At 45.5% G+C, this 23,283-nt stretch overlaps 1 protein-coding gene across 2 annotated transcripts in view; it reads left to right on the forward strand.

Annotated features, from left to right (window-relative positions):
- The window catches only part of LOC137652504 (SOSS complex subunit C homolog), a 70,063-nt gene that overhangs the window by 13,008 nt on the left and 33,772 nt on the right, over positions 1-23,283 (forward strand). For both annotated transcript variants that reach the window (XM_068385953.1, XM_068385952.1), the window contains exon 2: positions 19,084-19,196. In XM_068385953.1, the coding sequence (XP_068242054.1) occupies positions 19,084-19,196 (113 nt within the window). The remainder of the gene's footprint in view (positions 1-19,083; positions 19,197-23,283) is intronic.

Below are 23,283 nucleotides of genomic sequence, written 5' to 3' on the forward strand. Positions count from 1 at the left end.
TTTGTTTACGGAGTCAATGTGTCACGGGGAAGACGTTCAACAACCAACAGAAGTGACTAGTTGTGACGCAGTGCGGCAACCTCAGCAACCCGATAAGGAGTTGTCTGTACGACCCAGACAGTCTAGACAGATTCAGGTTGTCACTGTACTTCCTCGCTTGCCCATGATTGACAGTTCACAGACTGTGCAGCAGTACCATGATCTTGTGTCCGGCTCCGTCAGACGACTGGCTTTTAAGAGCTCCCACAAGTCGTCGCTGTCTGGAGATTTTCAAATGGACTATGGATCTGACCAAGGAACTGGGCCTCCTGGTCAATTTTGAGGAGTCTCAGCTCGTCCCATCCCAGACCATTGTCTCCTTGGGTATGGATCTTCAGAGTCGAGCTTTTCGGACTTTTCCGTCGGCCCCAAGGATCTTCCAAGCCCTAGAATGCATCCAGAGCATGCTGAGAAGGAACCGATGCTCAGTCAGGTAGTGGATGAGTCTAACAGGGACACTTTCATCGCTGGCCCTGTTCATCGTGTTAGGGAGACTCCACCTCCCCCCCCCCTTCAGTATCATCTAGTTGCTCACTGGATAAAGGACATGACGCTAGAGACGGTCTCAGTTCCTGTTTCCGAAGAGAGGAGGTCTTCTCTCGCGTGGTGTAAGAACAGCTTTCTTCTCAAGGAAGTCTATTTGGCTGTTCAGAAACACGACCGCCGTCTCCTCTCGGACGCATCAGACACGGGCTGGGGTGCGACTTTGGACGGACAAGAATGCTCGGGAACATGGAATCAGGAGCAAAGGACACTTCACATCAATTGCAAGGAGTTGTTGGCGGTTATTCTGGCCTTGATAAACTTCAAGTCCCTCCAGCTTAACAAAGTGGTGGAGGTGGACTCTGACAACACCACAGCCCTGGCTTACATCTTCAAGCAGGGAGGGACTCTTTCGTGGAAGTTGTTCTAGATCGCAAGGGACCTACTCATCTGGTCTAAAGATCGAAAGCTAACTGGTAACGAGGTTCATTCAGGGCGGTATGAATGTCATGGCAGATCACCTCAGACGGAAGGGTCAGGTCATCCCCACAGAGTGGACCCTTCTCAAGAATGTTTGCAGCAGACTTTGGGCCCTGTGGGGTCAGCCAACCATAGATCTGTTCACTACCTCGATAACCTAGAGACTCCTGTTGTATTGTTCTCCGATTCCAGACCCAGCAGCAGTTCACGTGGATGCTTTTCTGCTGGATTGGTTCCATCTCGACCTGTATGCATTCCCGCCGTTCAAGATTGTCAACAGGGTACTTCAGAAGTTCTCCTCTCACAAAGGGACACGGCTGACGTTGGTTGGCTCCGCTCTGGCCCGCGAGAGAATGGTTCTTAGAGGTACTGCAATGGCTGGTCGACATTCCCAGGACTCTTCCTCTAGGAGTGAACCTTCTTAGTCTACCTCACGTAAAGAAGGTACACCCAATCCTCCACGCTCTTCATCTGACTGCCTTCAGACTTTCGAAAGACTCTCAAGAGCTAGGGGCTTTTCGAAGGAGGCAGCCAGAGCGATTGCCAAAGCAAGGAGAACATCCACTCTCAGTATCTATCAGTCTCAAGGGGAAGTCTTCTGTAGCTGGTACAAGACCAATGCAGTTTCCTCAACCAGTACCACTGTAACCCAGATTGCTGACTTCCTGTTATATCTAAGGAAAGTAAGATCCCTTTCAGCTCCTACGATCAAGGGTTACAGAAGTATGTTGGCAGCGGTTTTCCGCCACAGAGGCTTGGATCTTTCCACCAACAAAGATCTACAGGACCTCCCTAGGTCTTTTGAGACCTCAAAGGAACGTCGGTTGTCCACTCCAGGCTGGAATCTAGACGTGGTCCTAAGGTTCCTTATGTCATCAAGATTTGAACCTCTCCAATCAGCCTCTTTTTAGGACCTCACATTAAAAACACTTTTCCTCGTGTGCTTGACAACAGCTAAAAGAGTAAGTGAGATCCACGCCTTCAGCAGGATCATTGTTTTCACATCTGAAACGGCTACATGTTCCTTGCAGCTCGGTTTTTGCTAAACGAGCTTCCTTCACGTCCTTGGCCTAAGTCGTTCGAGATCCCAAACCTGTCCAACTTGGTGGGGAATGATCTGAAGAGAGTACTTTGCCCAGTTAGAGCTCTTAGGTACTATCTAAAAAGGTCTTAACCTTTACAAGGACAATCAGAAGCCTTATAGTGTGCTATCAAGAAACCTTCTTTTCCAAGTTCTAAGAACTCAGTTTCTTACTATTCAGGCTTCTGATTAGAGAAACACATTCTCATCTGAAGGAAGAAGACCTTGCTTTGCTGAAGGTAAGGACACATGAAGTGGGAGCTGTGGCTACTTCAGTGGCCTTCAAACAGAGCCATTCTCTGCAGAGTGTTATGGATGCAACCTATTGGAGAAGCAAGTCAGTGTTCGCATCATTCTATCTCAAAGATGTCCAGTCTCTTTACGAGTACTGCTACACCCTGGGACCATTCGTAGCAACGAATGCAGTAGTAGGCGAGGGCTCAGCCACTACATTCCCATAATCCCATAACCTTTTAACCTTTCTCTTGAATACTTTTTATGGGTTGTACGGTCGGCTAAGAAGCCTTCCACATCCTTGTTGATTTGGCGGGTGGTCAATTCTTTCTTGAGAAGCGCCGAGGTTAAAGGTTGTGATGAGGTCCTTTAGTATGGGTTGCAGCCCTGTATACTTTAGCACCTTTGAGTTGATTCAGCCTCCCAAGAGGAACGCTGCGCTAAGTAAGGAAGACGAACTTAAAAAAGAGGCAGAGTAACGGTTCAATTCGACTTCCTTACCAGGTACTTATTATTTCATTGTTATTTGAGATAACTGTTATATGAAATATGGGATACTTAGCTATCCTTTAATCTTGTACACTGGTTTTCACCCACCCCCCTGGGTGTGAATCAGCTACATGATTATCGGGTAAGTTTAATATTGAAAAATTTTATTTTTATTAGTAAAATAAATTTTTGAATATACTTACCCGATAATCATGATTTAATCGACCCTCCCTTCCTCCCCATAGAGAACCAGTGGACCGAGGAATAATTGAGGAGGTGTCAACAAGAAGTACTTGAGTACCTGGCCACAGGTGGCGCTGGTAAGTACACCCCCTTCTAGTATTGTGATAGCTGGCGTATCCCTCCATAGAATTCTGTCGGGCAACGGAGTTGACAGCTACATGATTATCGGGTAAGTATATTCAAAAATTTATTTTACTAATAAAAATAACATTTTTCACAACTAATTGGTGAAGTACTTTATTCTAGTTTTGAGCTTTTGCTGTGCAGGGTTTCTCTTCACACAAATCCTTGAACTCTTTTTGATACCGGATTCTTTGTTGATGACTTTTTGATAGTTTTTTGAATTTCCTTTTGACCAATTCAAAATGGCTGACCCTTCACATGTCCCAAAATTTAGGAAGTGCAATGCTAGGGACTGTTCAAGGCGTCTTCCGAAGGCTTCTATCGACCCTCACACTGTTTGTTCCAATTGGCGGGATAAAACCTGTCAATTGGAAGATCGGTGTGAGGAGTGCGTTGGGCTTTCGGAATTCGATTTTATCGAATTTCAAAAGTATACACGTAGGCTAGAGAGATATAGAGTTAGGAGAAGTTCTTCTCGTTCTATTGATATATCCTCTCCTCATGCCCCACAACCTATTCCTTCCCCTGTAGTGGTTGCTCCTAAGCCCCCTTCTGGCACTCAGGAACCTTCGATGGCTGATATGATGCGTGCCATCCAGGCTCTGGGTGAGAGAGTTGAGTCCCTTGCTAGTGACCGTAATCAGCTCATGGCGGATGTGAAGGAGCTTAAGTGCAAAAGTGCAGTGGGAAGTGCTAAAGTGCCGAGTGATAGTGTTGTGGATAGTGTTGCGCTTGAGGGTTCGTCTGTTTGTGCCTGTCGTCCTCCTAGTCCGGGACCTCTTGCAAGCTCCCAAGTTCAGGGGAGAAGCAATGTCGTACGACAAATGGGTTCGAGAGGCTTTAATCAGCGAACAGACGTTCCCTCCGTGGTATCGGGCGTATCTACCCAAGATCGCTCCTACCTAACTAAGACGAGAGAGCCCATTTATACCTCGTCTTCGGAAGGTGTTTCTCGCAAGAAACCCTGGACCAAGGTCTCACGACCGTTAAAACGCAAGTCGGTCCCTTCAGCGCAAGTCCAACGGCCCGGTTGTAGCCACTGGGTCAGTTCGGACTCGCTGCCGTCATCCGATGACTGCTCACCGCCTAAGAGAGGCAAAGCGGTACCGCTTCGGACAGTAACCCCGTCTGTCGCCGCACCTGCTCCTGTAGACCCTAAGTGGTCTCTACTGCAAGACATGCAGTCTAAACTGACGTCTCTGATGCAGGACTTTCGTGCGGAGAAGGTTGCTGCCGCACCAGCTAGTGCAGCACCTAGCCTACAACCTTCCACACGATCGGTTGTGCGTCCGGTGGACGCTGAGGTTACCTTCTCACGCACACCAGTTGAGAGAGTTCCTCCTCCCATGCGTTCCAGTGTGATCTGCCAGCCGCATGTTGACGTGAAGAGACGCTCGGAGGTTGCCGTTGACGTTCCGGAGGTTCAACAACCGTCAGAGTGGCTTTGTTTTGACGCGGTGCGTCAACCTCCGCTACCCAGTGTGATTTCCACTGCGCACCCACATCAGTCCAGACAGTCTGGAGTAGACGCTGTGCGTCCCCGCGCTGCCATGGTTGTTGCCAGCTCACAGACTGGGCAACAGTTCCATGACGTTGCGTCCGGCTCAGTCACGCATGCACCCGTGCGACCGGACTCAGCGAACCAGCCGTTACCCACTCCGTTGCCGTTTACTCATCAGTTGTCGGATGAGGAACTTTCTGATGATGATGGTGCTGCACACATAGATGAACCACTATCAGATTTGGACGAGCCTAAGTCTACTCAACCCTCTTTGGACTTTAGAAAAGTTTTGGCCATCTTCAAAGAGTTGTTTCCGGACCAGTTTGTTTCTGTGGCTCCTCGTTCTCCGCCGTCTGAGTTTGTGTTAGGCATGCCGTCTACCACTCCTGCCTTTACTAGACTCGTCCTCGCACGCTCGTCCAAGAGAGCTTTGCGGGTGATAGGAGAATGGTTACAGTCCAAGAAGAGTTTAGCAAAGACAGCCTTTGCGTTTCCCCCTGCTAGACTCTCTTCTAGATCGAGCGTCTGGTATGCCACGGGAGAAGTTCTCGGCTTGGGAGTTCCTGCCTCTGCCCAGGGCGACTTCTCAAGTCTTGTAGACTCTCCCCGCCGCCTTGCCATGAGACGCTCAAAGATATGTTGGTCATCTTCGGACCTGGACCACCTTTTGAAAGGTATCTTTAGGGCCTTCGAAGTTTTTAACTTCTTAGACTGGTGTCTAGGAGCCCTTAGCAGAAAGACCTCTCCGACAGAGAAGGAGACTTCCTTGCTCATTATGTCCTGCATGGACAAGGCCGTACGTGATGGGTCTAATGAGCTTGCTGCATCATTTGTGTCCGGAGTCCTTAAAAAGCGTGAAAACCTATGCTCATTCCTTTCAGCTGGAGTTACACAGTGCCAGAGATCTGAGCTTCTCTTTGCTCCTCTTTCCAAGTGCCTTTTTCCAGAAGCCCTGATTAAGGAAATAGCCGCTTCATTGGTGCAGAAGGACACTCATGATCTTGTTGCGTCCTCCGCTCGCAAAGCTCCCCCTTTGCCTACCTTGTCAGCTAGACCAAGGATGGACACTCCAGCGTCCCGTTTTATTCCGCCCTTTCGTGGCAGAGCCTCCAGCAGAGGAGGTGCTCGTGCCGAAGGGAAACGAGGAAAGAAGAAAGGATCCAAGTCCTTTAAGGGCAGAGTCTGACTGCCCGCATCTTCAGACAGCAGTGGGAGCCAGACTCAAGAACTTCTGGCTGACCTGGGAGAAGAGAGGCGCAGATGCACAATCTGTGAAGTTGCTCAGAGAGGGGTACAAGATCCCTTTTGTACGGAAACCCCCTCTAGCAACGTCTTCCATCGATCTCTCTCCCAGGTACAGAGAGGAAGACAAGAGAAGAGCCTTGAAACAGGAAGTGTCTCTTTTACTAGAGAAGGGAGCGGTGGTCAAAGTCTCGGACCTTCAATCTCCGGGATTCTACAACCGACTCTTCTTGGTGCCAAAGAAGACAGGAGGGTGGAGGCCGGTGCTAGACGTCAGTGCTCTGAATGTCTTTGTCACAAAGCAGACGTTCTCCATGGAGACCACAAAGTCAGTCTTAGCAGCGGTCAGAAGGGAAGACTGGATGGTCTCTTTAGACCTAAGGGACGCCTACTTCCACGTCCCCATCCACCCGGACTCCCAACCTTTTCTGAGATTCGTTTTCGAAAAGGTTGTCTACCAGTTTCAAGCCCTGTGCTTTGGCCTAAGCACAGCTCCTCTTGTGTTTACGAGGCTGATGAGGAATGTAGCCAAATTCCTTCATTTAGCGGACATCCGAGCCTCCCTCTATTTGGACGACTGGCTTCTCAGAGCTTCTTCCAGTCGTCGCTGTCTGAAGGATCTAAAGTGGACTCTAGATCTGACCAAGGAATTGGGTCTCCTTGTCAATATGGAAAAGTCACAACTGATCCCATCCCAAACTATTGTGTATTTAGGGATGGAGATTCACAGTCTAGCTTTTCGGGCTTTTCCGTCGGCCCCCAGAATAAGCCAAGCCCAGTTATGCATCCAGAACATGCTGAAGAAGGAACAATGCTCAGTCAGGAAGTGGATGAGTCTGGTAGGGACGCTATCATCCCTGGAACAATTTGTTTCATTAGGAAGACTACACCTCCGTCCTCTTCAATACCATCTAGCTTTTCACTGGAAAAAGGACAAGACGCTAGAAGCGGTCTCGATCCCCATTTCCGAAAAGATGAAGTCTTGCCTGACTTGGTGGAAGGACAGTATCAACCTAAGAGAGGGTTTTCCCCTGGCTGTTCAGACTCCCAACCTCGTTCTCTTCTCGGACGCATCGGACGTAGGCTGGGGCGCGACATTAGACGGTCGGGAATGTTCGGGATTGTGGAACTCGAGTCAAAGGATCATGCATATCAACTGCAAGGAGCTGCTGGCAGTACATCTGGCCTTGAAAAGCTTCAGGTCTCTCCTTCGAGGCAAAGTGGTGGAAGTGAACTCGGACAACACCACTGCCTTGGCGTACATCTCCAAGCAAGGATGGACCCACTCATTGACGTTGTACGAGATCGCAAGGGACCTGCTCATCTGGTCAAAAGGTCAAAACATATCACTAGTAACGAGGTTCATCCAAGGCAACTTGAATGTCATGGCAGATTGTCTCAGTCGGAAAGGGCAAGTAATTCCAACGGAATGGACCCTCCACAAGGATGTATGCAAGAGACTTTGGGCCACTTGGGGCCAACCAACCATAGATCTCTTTGCAACCTCGATGACCAAGAGGCTCCCAATATATTGCTCACCAGTCCCGGACCCAGCAGCAATCCATATAGATGCCTTTCTCCTAGATTGGTCGCATCTCGATCTATACGCATTCCCACCGTTCAAGATTGTCAACAAGGTACTGCAGAAGTTCGCCTCTCACGAAGGGACAAGGTTGACGCTAGTTGCTCCCCTCTGGCCCGCGAGAGAATGGTTCACCGAGGTACTTCGATGGCTAGTAGACGTTCCCAGAAGTCTTCCTCTAAGGGTGGACCTTCTACGTCAGCCACACGTAAAGAAGGTACACCAAAGCCTCCACGCTCTTCGTCTGACTGCCTTCAGACTATCGAAAGACTCTCGAGAGCTAGAGGCTTTTCGAAGGAGGCAGCCAGTGCGATTGCTAGAGCAAGGAGAACATCCACCCTTAGAGTCTACCAATCGAAGTGGGAAGTCTTCCGAAACTGGTGCAAGTCAGTCTCTGTACAGTATCCTCGACCAGTACCTCTGTAGCTCAAATAGCTGACTTTCTCCTATACCTGAGAAAAGGACGATCTCTTTCAGCTCCCACTATCAAGGGCTACAGAAGCATGTTGGCATCGGTCTTCCGGCATAGAGGCTTAGATCTTTCCAACAATAAAGATCTTCAGGACCTCCTTAAGTCTTTTGAGACCACGAAGGAGCGTCGTTTGGTTACACCTGGTTGGAATTTAGACGTGGTACTAAGATTCCTCATGTCAGACAGGTTTGAGCCGCTACAATCAGCCTCCCTGAAAGATCTCACCTTAAAGACACTTTTCCTGGTATGCTTAGCCACAGCTAAAAGAGTCAGTGAGATTCATGCCTTCAGCAAGAACATCGGATTTTCGTCAGAAAAAGCTACATGTTCGCTACAACTTGGTTTTCTAGCCAAAAATGAGCTGCCTTCTCGACCTTGGCCGAAATCGTTCGATATTCCCAGCTTATCGAATATGGTAGGCAATGAACTAGAAAGAGTCTTATGCCCTGTGAGAGCTCTTAAGTTCTATTTAAAGCGAACTAAACCGTAACGAGGCCAATCTGAAGCTTTATGGTGTTCAGTTAAGAAACCATCTTTGTCTATGTCAAAGAATGCTTTATCCTACTTTATCAGACTGTTAATACGAGAAGCTCATTCACATCTGAGTGAGGAAGACCAAGCTTTGCTTAAGGTGAGGACACACGAAGTTAGAGCTGTCGCAACTTCCGTGACCTTTAAGCAAAATAGATCTCTGCGAAGTATAATGGACGCAACCTATTGGAGAAGCAAGTCAGTGTTTGCGTCTTTTTATCTAAAGGATGTCCAGTCTCTTTACGAGGACTGCTACACACTGGGACCATTCGTAGCAGCGAGTGCAGTAGTGGGTGAGGGCTCAACCACTACAATTCCCTAATTCCATACCCTTTTAATCTTTCTCTTGAAATGTTTTTATTGTTGTTTTTTGGGTTGTCCGGAAGGCTAAGAAGCCTTTCGCATCCTGGTTGATTTGGCGGGTGGTCAAAGTCATTTCTTGAGAGCGCCTAGATTAGGGGTTTTGATGAGGTCCTGTTGTATGGGTTGCAACCCTTGATACTTCAGATCCTAGGGGTCGATCAGCATCCGAAGAGGATCGCGAGGCTCCGTAAGGAAGACGTACTTAAAAGGCAGAGTAATTGTTCAAGTCGACTTCCTTACCAGGTACCTATTTATTTTGTTTTTGTTATTTTGATAACTTCTAAAATGAAATAAAAACTCTTAGCTCATAAAAGTGTAAACATATATTGCTGGTCTCTACCCACCCCCCTGGGTGTGAATCAGCTATATAATCACCGGCTAAGTTAAATATTGAAAAATGTTATTTTGATAATAAAATAAATTTTTGAATATACTTACCCGGTGATTATAAATTAAATGACCCTCCCTTCCTCCCCAATAGAGATGCAGTGGGACGAGGAGAAAATTGAGTCTTTGTTTACATTGAGTACTGGGTATCTGGACGACAGATGGCGCTGTTGGGCACACCCGCAACCTGTGTAGCGATCGCTGGCGAGTTTTTACCGTAGAGTTGTCTGTCGGGCAACAGAGTTGCAGCTATATAATCACCGGGTAAGTATATTCAAAAATTTATTTTATTATCAAAATAACATATTTGGTTTGAGCTTTCGCAGTACAGGTGTTTTATTCAACATAAACTCTTGAACTCTTTTTTGAATCGGATTATTTGTTGATGACTTAGATCGTTTTTGGAATTTTCTTTGACTAATTCAAAATGGCTGACCCTTCTCAAGTTCCTAAGTTTCGAAAGTGTAATGCTAGGGACTGTAATAGGCGTCTTCCAAAGGCTTCTCTCGACCCTCATACCGTTTGTTCCAATTGTCGGGGTAAAACCTGTCAATTGGGAGATCGGTGTGAGGAATGCGTGGGCCTTTCGGAATTCGATTGGATCGAATTTGATAAATATACACGCAGACTAGAGAGAGATAGGGTAAGGAGAAGTTCATCTAGGTCCGTAGATTTTTCCTCTCCACATGCCCCTGAACCTAATCCTTCCCCTGTAGTGGTTGTTCCTAACCCCCCTCCTAGCACTCAGGAGCCGTCTATGCAAGACATGTTGCGTGCTATTCATGCCTTGGGGGAGAGAGTTGAGGCTTTAGCAAGTGACCGTAATCAACTCATGGCTGACGTGAAGGAACTCAAGTGTCAAAGTGCCACGGCGGAAAGTGGGAAAGTGCTTAGTGTTACGCAAAGTGTTCGTGCCTGTCGTTCACCTAGTCCGGGACCTCTTGCAAGCTCCCAAGCCCAGGGGAGAAGCAATGTCGTACGACTTATGGGTTCGAGAGGCCTTGATCAGCGAACAGACGTTCCCTCTTTGGTATCAGGCGTATCTCGTCAAGATCGCCCCTACCATAAGACGAGAGAGCCCATTTTTACCTCGTCGTCCGAAGGCGTTTCACGTAAGAAACCATGGAGCAAGGTCTCTAGACCTTTGAAACACAAGTCGGTCCCTTCAGGACAAGTCCAACGTCCCGGATGTAGTCACTGGGACAGTTCGGACCCGTTGCCGTCATCTGATGACTGCTCGCCGCCTAAGAAAGGCAAAGTTGTGCCGTCTCAGTCGCTAACCCCGTCTGTTACCGCACCCGTTTCCGTAGACCCTAAATGGGTTATACTGCAGGACATGCAGTCTAAGCTTGCGTCCCTTATGGAAGACTACAACGCAGAGAAGGTTTCCGTTGAACCTAGCCGTTTTTCTCATGGAGATACTGGCCGTCAGCCATCCAAGCGTTCTGTTGTGCGTCCTGTTGACGTTGATGTAGCTTTTTCGCGTCAACCAGTTGGGGTTGTACCACACTCGATGCGGTCCCGTGTGGATTTCCAGCCACACGTTGACGTTAGGCAACTCACTGATGCGACTGGTGACGTTCAGGACGTTCACCAACCATCAAAGTTGACTTGCTTTGACGCGGTGCGTCAACCTCCGCAACCCAGTGTGGTGTTGACTGCACAACCCTGACGGTCTAAACAGTCTCGGGTGGACGCTGTGCGTCATCGCGCACCTGTTGTTGTTGACAGTTCCCAGACTGTTCAGCAGTTTCAGGACGCTGCGTCCTGCTCCGTCACTTATGCACCAGTGCGGCCGGACGCTGCGGGTCAAACGTTGCCTACCCCTTTGCCGTTTTCTCATCAGTTATCAGATGAGGAACTTTCAGATGAGGACGTTGCTGAACCCCAGCCTGAGGATCAGCCTTCAGATTTAGATGAGCCTAGAGCAGTTCCACCATCTATGGACTTTAAAAAAGTCATGCTTGTTTTTAAAGAGTTGTTCCCTGAACACTTTATCTCTGTGGCTCCTCGTTCGCCGCCGTCGGAGTTTGTTTTAGGCGTTCCTGCTGCTATGCCAGCCTTTACAAAACTCGTTCTCTCTCGCTCATCCAAGAGAGCTTTACGGCTGTCAGGCGATTGGTTGGTAACCAAGAGGAGTTTAGGGAAGACGGCCTTTGCCTTCCCCCCATCTAAACTCTCGTCTAGATCGAGCGTCTGGTATGCCACGGGAGAAGTTCTCGGCTTGGGAGTTCCTGCCTCTGCCCAGGGCGACTTCTCAAGTCTTGTAGACTCTCCCCGCCGCCTTGCCATGAGACGCTCGAAGATTAGTTGGTCTTCCTCAGACCTGGACCATCTACTTAAAGGCATCTTTAGGGCTTTTGAAGTTTTTAACTTCCTGGACTGGTGTTTGGGAGCCCTGAGTAGGAAAGTCTCATCAGCCGATAGGGATGTTTCCTTACTCATTATGTCCTGCATGGACAAGGCCGTCCGCGATGGATCCAACGAGCTTGCCGCCTCATTCACGTCAGGAGTCCTAAAGAAACGAGAGTCTCTGTGCTCTTTTCTATCAGCAGGAGTGACGCCCTGTCAAAGATCTGAGCTACTCTTTGCGCCTTTGTCTAAGTTCTTGTTTCCTGAACTCTTAGTTAAGGAAATAGCCTTGTCTTTAGTGCAGAAGGACACCCACGATTTGGTTGCGTCCTCGGCTCGCAAAGTTCCCCCTTTGCCTGCCGTGTCTGCTAGACCTAGGATAGACACTCCAGCGTCCAGGTTTATTCCGCCCTTTCGTGGCAGAGCCCCCAGCAGGGGAGGTGCTCGTGCCGAAGGGAAGAGAGGAAAGAGGAAAGGATCCAAGTCCTCGCGAGGCAGAGTCTGACTGCCCGCAACTTCAGACAGCAGTAGGTGCCAGACTCAAGAACTTCTGGCAAGCCTGGGAGAAGAGAGGCGCAGATCAACAATCTGTGAGGTTGCTCAGAGAGGGGTACAAAATCCCTTTTGTACGCAGACCTCCTCTAGCGACGTCCCCCATCGATCTCTCTCCCAGGTACCGAGAGGAAGCAAAGAGACAAGCCCTGAAACTGGAAGTGTCTCTTTTACTAGAGAAGGGAGCGGTGGTCAAAGTCTCGGACCTTCAATCACCGGGGTTTTACAACCGTCTCTTCCTAGTACCAAAGAAGACAGGAGGTTGGAGACCGGTGCTAGACGTCAGTGCTCTGAATGTCTTTGTCACAAAGACGAAGTTCACCATGGAGACCACAAAGTCAGTCTTAGCAGCGGTCAGAAAGGGAGACTGGATGGTCTCTCTCGACCTAAGGGACGCTTACTTCCACATCCCCATTCACTCAGATTCCCAACCTTTTCTGAGATTCGTCTTCGACGATGTGGTGTACCAGTTTCGGGCCCTGTGCTTTGGCCTAAGCACGGCTCCTCTCGTGTTTACGAGGCTTATGAGGAATGTGGCAAAATTCCTCCATTTATCGGACATCCGAGCCTCCCTTTATTTGGACGACTGGCTTCTCAGAGCCTCTTCCAGTCATCGCTGTCTGAAGGATCTCAATTGGACTCTAGATCTGACCAAGGAATTGGGACTCCTAGTCAACTTGGAAAAGTCCCAGCTGATCCCATCCCAAACTATTCTGTATTTAGGGATGGAGATTCACAGTCCAGTTTTTCGGGCTTTTCCGTCGGCCCCCAGAATAGATCAAGCCCTGCTCGTCATCCAAAAGATGCTGAAGAAAGAACGTTGCTCAGTCAGGAATTGGATGAGTCTGGTAGGAACGCTATCATCCCTGGAGCAATTTGTCTCGCTAGGAAGGCTACACCTCCGACCTCTACAATTCCATCTAACTTTTCACTGGAAAAAGGACAAGACGCTAGAGGCGGTCTCGATCCCGATTTCCGAAAAGATAAAGACTTGTCTGACTTGGTGGAAAGACAATATCAGTCTACGAGAGGGTCTTCCCCTAGCGGTTCAGAAACCCAACCACGTTCTCTTCTCAGACGCATTGGACTTGGGCTGGGGCGCGACGCTGGACGGTCGGGAATGCTCAGGTCTGTGGAACTCGAGTCAGAGGAGCATGCATATCAACAGCAAGGAGCTTTTGGCAGTTCACCTGGCCTTGATAAGCTTCGAGAGTCTCCTTCGAGGCAAGGTGGTGGAGGTCAACTCGGACAACACCACGGCCTTGGCGTACATTTCCAAACAGGGAGGTACCCACTCACTGACTCTGTACGAGATCGCAAGGGACCTGCTCATCTGGTCAAGAGATCGAGGCATCTCCCTAGTAACGAGGTTCATCCAGGGCGACTTGAACGTTCTAGCAGATTGTCTCAGTCGGAAAGGTCAAGTAATTCCAACCGAATGGACCCTCCACAAGGATGTGTGCAAGAGACTTTGGGCGACTTGGGGTCAACCCACCATAGATCTCTTTGCAACCTCGTTGACCAAGAGGCTTCCAATCTATTGCTCTCCAGTCCCAGACCCAGCAGCAATACATATAGATGCCTTTCTCCTAGATTGGTCACACCTAGATCTTTACGCATTCCCACCATTCAAGATTGTCAACAAGGTACTGCAGAAATTCGCCTCTCACGAAGGGACAAGGTTGACGTTAGTTGCTCCCCTCTGGCCCGCGAGAGAATGGTTCACCGAGGTACTTCGATGGCTGGTAGACTTTCCCAGAAGTCTTCCTCTAAGAGTAGACCTTTTACGTCAGCCGCACGTAAAGAAGGTACACCAAAGCCTCCACGCTCTTCGTCTGACTGCCTTCAGACTATCGAAAGACTCGAGAGCTAGAGGCTTTTCGAAGGAGGCAGCCAGTGCGATTGCAAGAGCGAGGAGAGCTTCTACCATTAGAGTTTACCAATCGAAGTGGGAAGTCTTCCGAGACTGGTGCAAGTCAGTGTCCGTATCCTCGTCCAGTACCTCTGTAGCCCAAATCGCTGATTTTCTCTTATACCTGAGAAAAGTTCGCTCCCTTTCAGCTCCCACGATCAAGGGCTACAGAAGCATGTTGGCCTCGGTCTTCCGGCATAGAGGCTTAGATCTTTCCAACAATAAAGATCTGCAAGACCTCCTTAAGTCTTTTGAGACCTCTAAGGAACGTCGTTTGGCTACGCCTGGGTGGAATTTAGACGTGGTCCTAAGATTCCTCATGTCAGACAGGTTTGAGCCTTTACATTCAGCCTCCCTGAAAGATCTCACTCTTAAGACTCTTTTCCTGGTATGCTTGGCCTCGGCTAAAAGAGTCAGTGAGCTTCATGCCTTCAGCAAGAACATCGGTTTTTCGTCAGAAAAAGCCACTTGTTCTCTGCAGCTTGGTTTCCTAGCCAAGAATGAGCTGCCTTCTCGTCCTTGGCCTAAATCTTTCGATATTCCTAGCTTATCGGAGATCGTAGGCAATGAACTAGAGAGAGTATTATGCCCTGTTAGAGCTCTTAAGTTCTATTTAGCTCGTACTAAACCTTTACGAGGTAAATCTGAAGCGTTATGGTGTTCGGTTAAGAAGCCATCCTTACCTATGTCAAAGAATGCTTTGTCATATTTTATCAGATTGTTAATACGAGAAGCTCATTCACACTTGAGTGAGGAAGACCGATCTTTGCTTAAGGTTAAGACGCACGAGGTTAGAGCTGTAGCAACTTCCGTGGCCTTTAAGCAAAATAGATCTCTGCAAAGTATCATGGACGCGACCTTTTGGAGAAGCAAGTCAGTGTTCGCGTCATTTTACTTGAAAGATGTCCAGACTCTTTACGAGAACTGCTACACACTGGGTCCATTCGTAGCAGCGAGTGCAGTAGTGGGTGAGGGCTCAACCACTACAATTCCCTAATTCCATATCCTTTTAATCTGTCTCTTGAAATGTTTTTTATTGTTGTTTTTATGGGTTGTTCGGAAGGCTAAGAAGCCTTTCGCATCCTGGTTGATTTGGCGGGTGGTCAAAGTCATTTCTTGAGAGCGCCCAGATTAGGGGTTTGATGAGGTCCTGTTGTATGGGTTGCAGCCCTTGATACTTCAGCTCCTGGGAGTGTGTCAGCATCCTAAGAGGATCGCTGGGCTCCGTGAGGAAGACAGACTTACAAGGCAGAGTAATCGTCTAAGTCGACTTCCTTACCAGGTACCTATTTATTTTGGTTTTGTTATATTGATAACTGTCAAAATGAAAAAACTCTTAGCTTATACGCTGTAAACATATTTAACTCTGGTCTCTACCCACCTCCTTGGGTGTGAATCAGCTATTATATATTCACCGGCTAAGTTAAATATTTAAAAATGATATTTTAATTATAAAATAAATTTTTGAATATACTTACCCGGTGAATATATAAATTAAATGACCCTCCCTTCCTCCCCAATAGAGACGCAGCGGAACGAGAAGAATTGAAGGTTTTGTTTACATTCGAGACTGGTATCTGGCCGACAGTTGGCGCTGGTGGGCACACCCGCAACCTGCATAGCGATCGCTCGCGAGTTTTTTAAGTATGTTGTCTGTCGAGCCGCAGAGTTGCAGCTATTATATATTCACCGGGTAAGTATATTCAAAAATTTATTTTATAATTAAAATATCATTTTTTATTGTATTGTTTATGCAATTTACTAGCCGAGTCATAGATAAAAGGAATTTCAATCCCATTTTACTAAATCAAAAAGATATGATCAAACCTAAGGTACTGCCACTAACCTAACCTATGACCCCCCAAGTTACATTTACTAAGATCCTCTTAGGTATTAGTGTGTAAGAGGACAATATTAGTTAGGAGATTGAAACTTACATAAATGAAAAGTTTTTTAATCACTTTTTTTACATAACCTATTTTTGTAATTAAATGATAACCTTGATACAGTGGTACCTCTACATACGAATTTAATCCGTTCCACAACCGACTTCGGATGTTGAAAATGTTCGGATGTCGAAACGAATTTTCCCATAAGAATACATTGAAATAGGATTAATCCGTGGTTGAGCCCAAAAACCTATGATAACTTCTTAATAAACTACTACACATAATTTCCCATGAGAATAATGCACATTAAATTAGATAATAGACTTGTGAAAAAGAAGATTTATCAAAAAATGATAAATAAGAAACAGGTTTTTAGCGTCACTTTACCTTAGAAACTCCAGCGCAGGTGTTGTTGGTCTTGCTACGCAGAGAGGAGACGGACGGGCGGCGAGGAGGTAGAGAGGTTAACTACGATAAACGTACACTACCATAACTTATTCTAACTTACACTAAGTGAACTTTAACATAACTTAGCTTTTTTTTTTTTTTTTTTTTACATTTTATATTTTTTTTTACATTTTCCTTTTTTCTTTTTGATGATTAATTTTAATCACTTTCACATTCTACACTTAAAATTGAATGAATTTTTTTCTCTTCACTCTTTGCTGTTTTCTTTGAACCACTTCCTTCCTCTTCATCACGAGTTCGCTTCGTAGTTTTTTTTAGAAGCTATCGATAGAAAGTTGCTTGGTACAGCTTTTCAGAATATTTCGAAAATAAGTTAGGGAAACATCATCAAACTGCGCAAATACACGACAAACCTGCAATTTCTTTGGATGGTATTTGTCGATGAAGTCGACCACGACTTGATATTTTCCTAACACCTCTTTTATTTGCGCCGAACCTATCGCAAGTTCACTCATACGGACGCCACGCTCATGCTTTTCAATAATTCCTTGCTTTACTTCTAAAGAAAGCATTCCCTTATTGCATTTCTCACCACTACCACTACCACTCGCAAAACTAAGCCTTTTAGGACCCATGATTTACGTAAAATACCGTAAAAGGATGAACGTAAAAAATCACGATTAAAACACAGTTAATAGCAGAACGCACAGGGCACAACCACACGAAGCCAACGAGAACAGAGGAATGTCCTAAGCCACGCTAATTGAGGGTCCCTCCAAGGTCGAAGTGCTGCCTTCTATTGGCGGAAATAAAAAACACATCAGGCGCTATGAGCACCGACTACGCATACGAGTATTGTTTACTTCGGGTGTTGAAAAAAAAATTCAGGTGTAGAGTAGGAATGTGTTCGAATTGTACTTCGCGTGTCGAAAAATTCGGATACAACTGGTACGACGAAAATTGCTTATTTCGTGTGTCGAAATAAAATTCGGGTGTAGAGTAAAAAATTTGCTCGAATTTTACTTCGGATGTTGGAAAATTCGGATGTAGATACATTCGGATGTAGAGGTTCCACTGTACTTAAGTTACAGTAATTAGTGACTCCAAACTCCAACATCTTTGAAAATTAATTTCTCATTTCCTATACCCTTAGAACCTGGCTATCCTTTGCAATCACCTTCCAAGTAACTATTTTGAACTTTTTTCACTATCACAGAACTTTTTTAGGCCATGACTTTATTATTACCTTCACTTCTATAGTGATGCAGATCTAGTGTCCCAATAATTTTCGACTTATTTGTATTTTAGACCTCGCAGACCTTTGACGGCACTGGGGTTTACCCGGACGGATTCTGTCTTTGGGAGTCCCATGTATCCTGCATCAGGCAGAAAGGATGAGGACTTCTTTTGTTCCAGGTTCATTCAGGGTTTCCATGAATTCTTGGAGTTCGTCCTTTACCAGGACTGCAAGGGTGTTGGTTTTGATTCCCCTTCACATAATGAGTAGGGTCCCCCAGATCTTTGTCTATCCTTACCTCTCTTTGGCAAAGTTATTCCGTGAGTTATATAACAGTGACGGTTTAACAGTAAATGAGCAATATGTGATATGAAACATTGAATACTTTGAACGGACAAGGTAAAACGACAGAGGAGATACTGTAGAGAGTAGGGTTCCCTTACTGTATAGGACGGGAAAAGCAGCCGTCAAAGTAAAGTAAGCAAAGTAAAGGTCATAGCCTTCTGTCCTTGTACCCCTTTTTGTTCTTTTGGGCCTCTTACGAATGCTTCTCAGAACTTTTGGAATTTATGTTCCTGTCAAATAGACCAGTTCTTCTCTCTCAGTCCCCTTTTTAGTGATGTTTTAGGGGCACTTTACACCTTCGCTTCTTGCCCAGATTCTGTCAGGAGATTTGCGAGTCAAATCTCTTGGTCCTTCTGTCACCTGTCTTAATCTTTCAATCAATTGTTTTTCTCTTATTGGTCCTTCTGTCACCTGTCTTAATCATTCAATCAATTGTTCTTCTCTTATTGGACCTTCTTTCAACTGTCTTACTTTTTCAATCAATTGCTCTTCCCTTATTGGTTCTTCTGTGACCTGTCTTACATTTTCAATCAATTGCTCCATTCTTATTGGTCCTTTGTAACCTACCTTAATTTTTCAGTCAATTGTTCTTCCCTTATTCAATCAAAATACTACAGTACCATACACCTTCCCTGGCATACTTAGTAACATGATGTCCCCGTAATTCTTAGTCACCTTTGCGCCTTTATATGCTGGAATAATTGCTCCTGTCACCCATCCCTTTGTACCATTCCCCTCAGCAAAATGTTCCTTACAATCCTAACATTATCATATTGCACCATGTCACTTGTAATTCCATATATTTCTGTTGGTCTTTAGCAAAAAGATGGGAACATGTTGAGCACATGATTGCAAACTCTAGGAATGATCATGCTTATACCGTACATAGAGTATATTTTTGTACCGTCTATATAGAGTATGTACCATATATGTTGTGTGTCTTTTAGTGGTATTCTTGATCAGTTTGGAACTCTTTGGGTGAGTTCTAGAAATATAATTCCATAGTACTTCTTAGAAAAAAAAAAAAATTATAAATTCTGGAGTTACTCCTTATAATGGAAAAGTCATACACAGAAATAGTTGTTAATGCATGTCTGTTGTATGTTTGTCTGTTTTCATAGTAATCTTTAATTCGCAGATAACAACCCGCAAAGAAAAATATTAGAAGAATTGCAGTTAAAAAAGCAGTTGATTCTCAAGCAAGGAGCATCTCAGCCTTTGAATACACCAGCTACATCAGCTCAACCTACGGTAAGAAAATTCCTTCTCTTTCTCTCATTTAGAAGTACAGGTATAATCTTGGATCTTTTTGTGGGTAAAATATATCAATACTGTAGTAGCAGTATGCAATACTGTACCAAATATTTGTGTTTTTTAGTTTTTCATTCTCTTCTCTTATGATAAAAATTTTAGTTTTAAATATTTAACTTAGCCGGTGAATATATAATAGCTGCAACTCTGTTGCTCGACAGACATACAATAAAAACTCGCCAGCGATCGCTATACAGGTTGCGGGTGTGCCCACCAGCGCCAACTGTCGGCCAGATACCACTCTCGATGTAAACAAAGACTCAATTTCTTCTCTGTCGACGTGTCGATAAGACGTACTTTTACTCGCTGTAGAACCTGGAGTTTTTCCCATCATATTTGGTGAAGTACTTTAATTTGGTTTGAGCTTTCGCAGTGCAGGTGTTTTATCTTCATCTTAAATCTTGAACTCGTTTTTGGATAGATTTAATTTTTTGATGACAAAGAGAGTATGGACTTTCTTTGACTTTTAAATGGCCGACCCTTCCCTTAGACGGAAGTGTGTTTAGGCTTTTAGCAATTATCTTATCACGTTATAAATTAATTATAGATTTTTCAATATTAAACTTACCCGATAATCATGTAGCTGTCAACTCCGTTGCCCGACAGAATTCTACGGAAGGGATACGCCAGCGATCGCTATACAAGAGGGGGGTGTACTCACAAGCGCCACCTGTGGCCAGGTACTGCAGTACTTCTTGTTGACACCACTTCAATTTTTCCTCTGTCGTGCTTCCGGCAAGACGTTCATGGATACGCTTATAATTTTGGAGTCTTGTTCACGGTTTTTGGTGAAGTATTGCTCTAAGATTTCAGCTTTCGCTATTCAGGAAGTTTTATTATTAGCTTAGCTAGCTTTTGGAATTAATTTGATTAATTATGGTGACGAAGAGAGTATGAACTCTCTTTCACCTTTAAATGGCCGACCCTTCCCTTAGACGGAAGTGTTGGTGTCTAAGAGAGTATAGACTCTCTTTCTTAATTTTGCTTAACAAAAGTTATAGATTTATTTTATATCTCTCCGCCTTTTATAGGCCTCTTCGATTAACTTCCTTTTTTATAAATTTTTTATAAATTTATTAAAATTAATTTTTATATTTGTTTATATTCGACCTTTCCTAATAGTAGGCGGTCTTTTCTTGTACCGAAGTTAATTAACATTGAGCCCGTCATTTCGGTTTTACCTGTTAACATATTATGCTATTTTAATGTTTTTGAAAGAATTTCTTTGATAGTCTCGTACTGTTTCAAAGTTGAACTAACGTTTTGTTTTGTCTCTGCAGTTGTTGACGTTCAGAACGTTCAACTTGCGCTCTATCGTTACGATAGAGAGAGAATTTTCACGGTGTCACGTTGCAGTAAGAGTAAACCGTTTATAGCGTTTTGTTCATTCTTTCTTAGCTTAATGGTTTTAATTCTAATAAAGGAACTTTTTATTTGGGAAATCTTTCAGTTTTTTTCCTTTAACAATAATATGTTTTAACGAGTATATATGATTGGGCTCTTCTCTCAGGTTCTAAGTCAAGAGAGAGAGAGAGAGAGAGATAGAGACGGAGGGAGAGAGAGCTGGATAAACGTTTCGTTCAAGCGAGTAACGTTGTTATCGTTTTTGCTCTTCTCCCTAGTCTCTTTAGGGGAAGAAGGTAAACGTTTCTAGAGTTTATTCTTGTTCTCAAGCTTTATGCGGTGAGAGATTTTAAACGTAGTTTATTTGATCTAGTGTTTAGTCTCTTTCCAGCCACTGAATTATTTATCTTTCATTAGATTTTTCTGTTACATTGTAATTCTGTTTTCGCAATTACAGTACTAACTTTTAAGGAAGGATAGAATTGCGTGTTTCAGGTACAAACCACTTAAAGTTTCGAGTTCAGTGAAATAAGTGCAAACAGAAATTCAAAAGTGATAAGTGATTAGCGCAAAGTGTGTCAGTGTTGTGCGTGAGGGTACTTCTGTGCGTGCCAGTCGTCCTCCCAGTCCGGGACCTCTTGCAAGCTCCCAAGCCCAGGGGAGAAGCAATGTCGAAGGGCAAAAGGGTTCGGCAGGCCTTGATTGGCGCACAGAAGTATCCTCGGGGGTTGCGGGCGTGTCTTACAGAGACCGTCACTCCCACCCGCAGACGATTGAGCCCTTATTTTACTCGTCTGCAGAAGAAATTTCGGGGAGAAAACGCTGGACTCAGGTCTCAAGACCTCTTAAACGTAAAGTCCAGACCTCTAGAGTTCAACAACCCGGATGCAGTCATTGGGTTAGCTCTGACTCTCCGCAGTCATCAGGTGACTGCACACCTCCTAAGAGAGGTAAGGTGATGCCGCAACAGACCTCATCTTCTGTTAAGGCTTTGCCTCAGCAGACCTTAGCGTCTGCCGACCCCAAGATGACTTTGCTGCAGTCCATGCAGTCACAGCTTGCGGTCTTAATGCGTGAGTGTCAGGCTGAGAAGGTTACACCTCCTCCTGCGATCGCTCCGCCTCACCGCAGTCCAGTCTGCCAGGCGTACGATGTTGAGGTTCCTCAGGATACCTTACCGCGTACTGAGTTGCCAGTTACCAGCGGTGTGCAGCAACCTCCGCCTTCCTTAAGGCAACCTCAGCAATGGGAGCAGGAATCTTATGCCTTACTTCCTCCGCTTCCGCTTGCGGTTCCACCAGCGAGGCAACAATCTCTTGAGGTACGACAACCTCTTCCATCAATGAGGCAGCCACCTCAGCACTCGCTGCAGCGACCTCAACCCTCCTCAAGGCGAGAGCCTCAACTCCTTAGGCTAGCACCTCAGGAACCTCAACTCGCGAGACAAGAACTGCGTTCTGCGCAGCCGCTACCTCAACTCTCGCAGCTCACACCTCAGGAACCTTAACTCGTTCCTCAGGAACCTGCTACTGCGCATCCGCAACCCTTACAGCAAGCGCAACTCTTGAGGCAGCAACCTCATGCTATGAGTCAGCCACCTCAACGCATGCATCTGCCACTTTCTCCTCAACTTGAGCCTCTTCCCATTCAACTTGGAAATAACAAATGACAATAATAACACCTCATTACTTTCATAACTTGCATTTGTAATCAGATACATGTATGCCTACACAAACATTATGATAATGGAGGTTATTTGTATTACTTAATATAAAAATATATATGTATTCCTTGCAATATATTTTTAACAAAATCGCAAAATATGGCAAAAATATCTTCAAAACAAAAATGAATCATGAGTTATGAATGTAAGGTAAATATTATGTTGATATTAAAACCCCATGCAAGCATGCATGAAGTAATGCAGTGTTGCCAACAGGGCGAGTTTCCCTTTCCTGAGGTGAAGTAGATTATAGTACATTTAGTGCAGCTTAATTCTACGATTATCATGCCGGCTATCAAATTCATCAACAAAACAGTCTAAATCAAATCCCTCGGCACGTGCACTTTCAATGGACAGTAATGCAATATTACTCACTCTTGCACTGGTCATGGAATTTCTGAGAAATGTTACACGCCATGCAACACGCTCTGCTTACCTTACAGCATGCTCTACATACAGCATGCTCTGCATACAGCATGCTCTGCATACAACATGCTCTGCATACCTTACCGCATGCTTCTCAGTCACACATCTTTGGTTGTTGCCAACTCACTAGACTGTCAAGCAGTTTCATAACGTTGCCTTCTAGTCTGCTGCTTTTGCACCAGTGAACCCTCACTGAGAGACCTTAGCTTTTCTCGGATATGGTCCCTGTAGATGAGAAAGTGCTTTTCTCCCTCCTTCTGATATTCCCTTGAGGACTCTGTCATTTGGAGAGGAGCCTTTAGCTGCGTAGCCTCCTATGGACTTTTATTTAAGCATAACATGCTTCCAGGGAAGGTAATGGTTCCACTTCAGTCACTAACCCCGTCTGTTACCACACCTGCTCCCATAGACCTTGAGCTGTGTTGCAAGACATGCAGTCCAAGCTTAGTCCTTGTTAAAGGATTTTTTGTTTACGGAGTCAGTGTGTCACTGGGAAGACGTTCAACAATCAGCAGAAGTGACTTGTTGTGACGC

The sequence above is a fragment of the Palaemon carinicauda genome, chromosome 13 (assembly GCF_036898095.1).
Source record: "Palaemon carinicauda isolate YSFRI2023 chromosome 13, ASM3689809v2, whole genome shotgun sequence".
Lineage (NCBI taxonomy): Eukaryota > Metazoa > Arthropoda > Malacostraca > Decapoda > Palaemonidae > Palaemon > Palaemon carinicauda.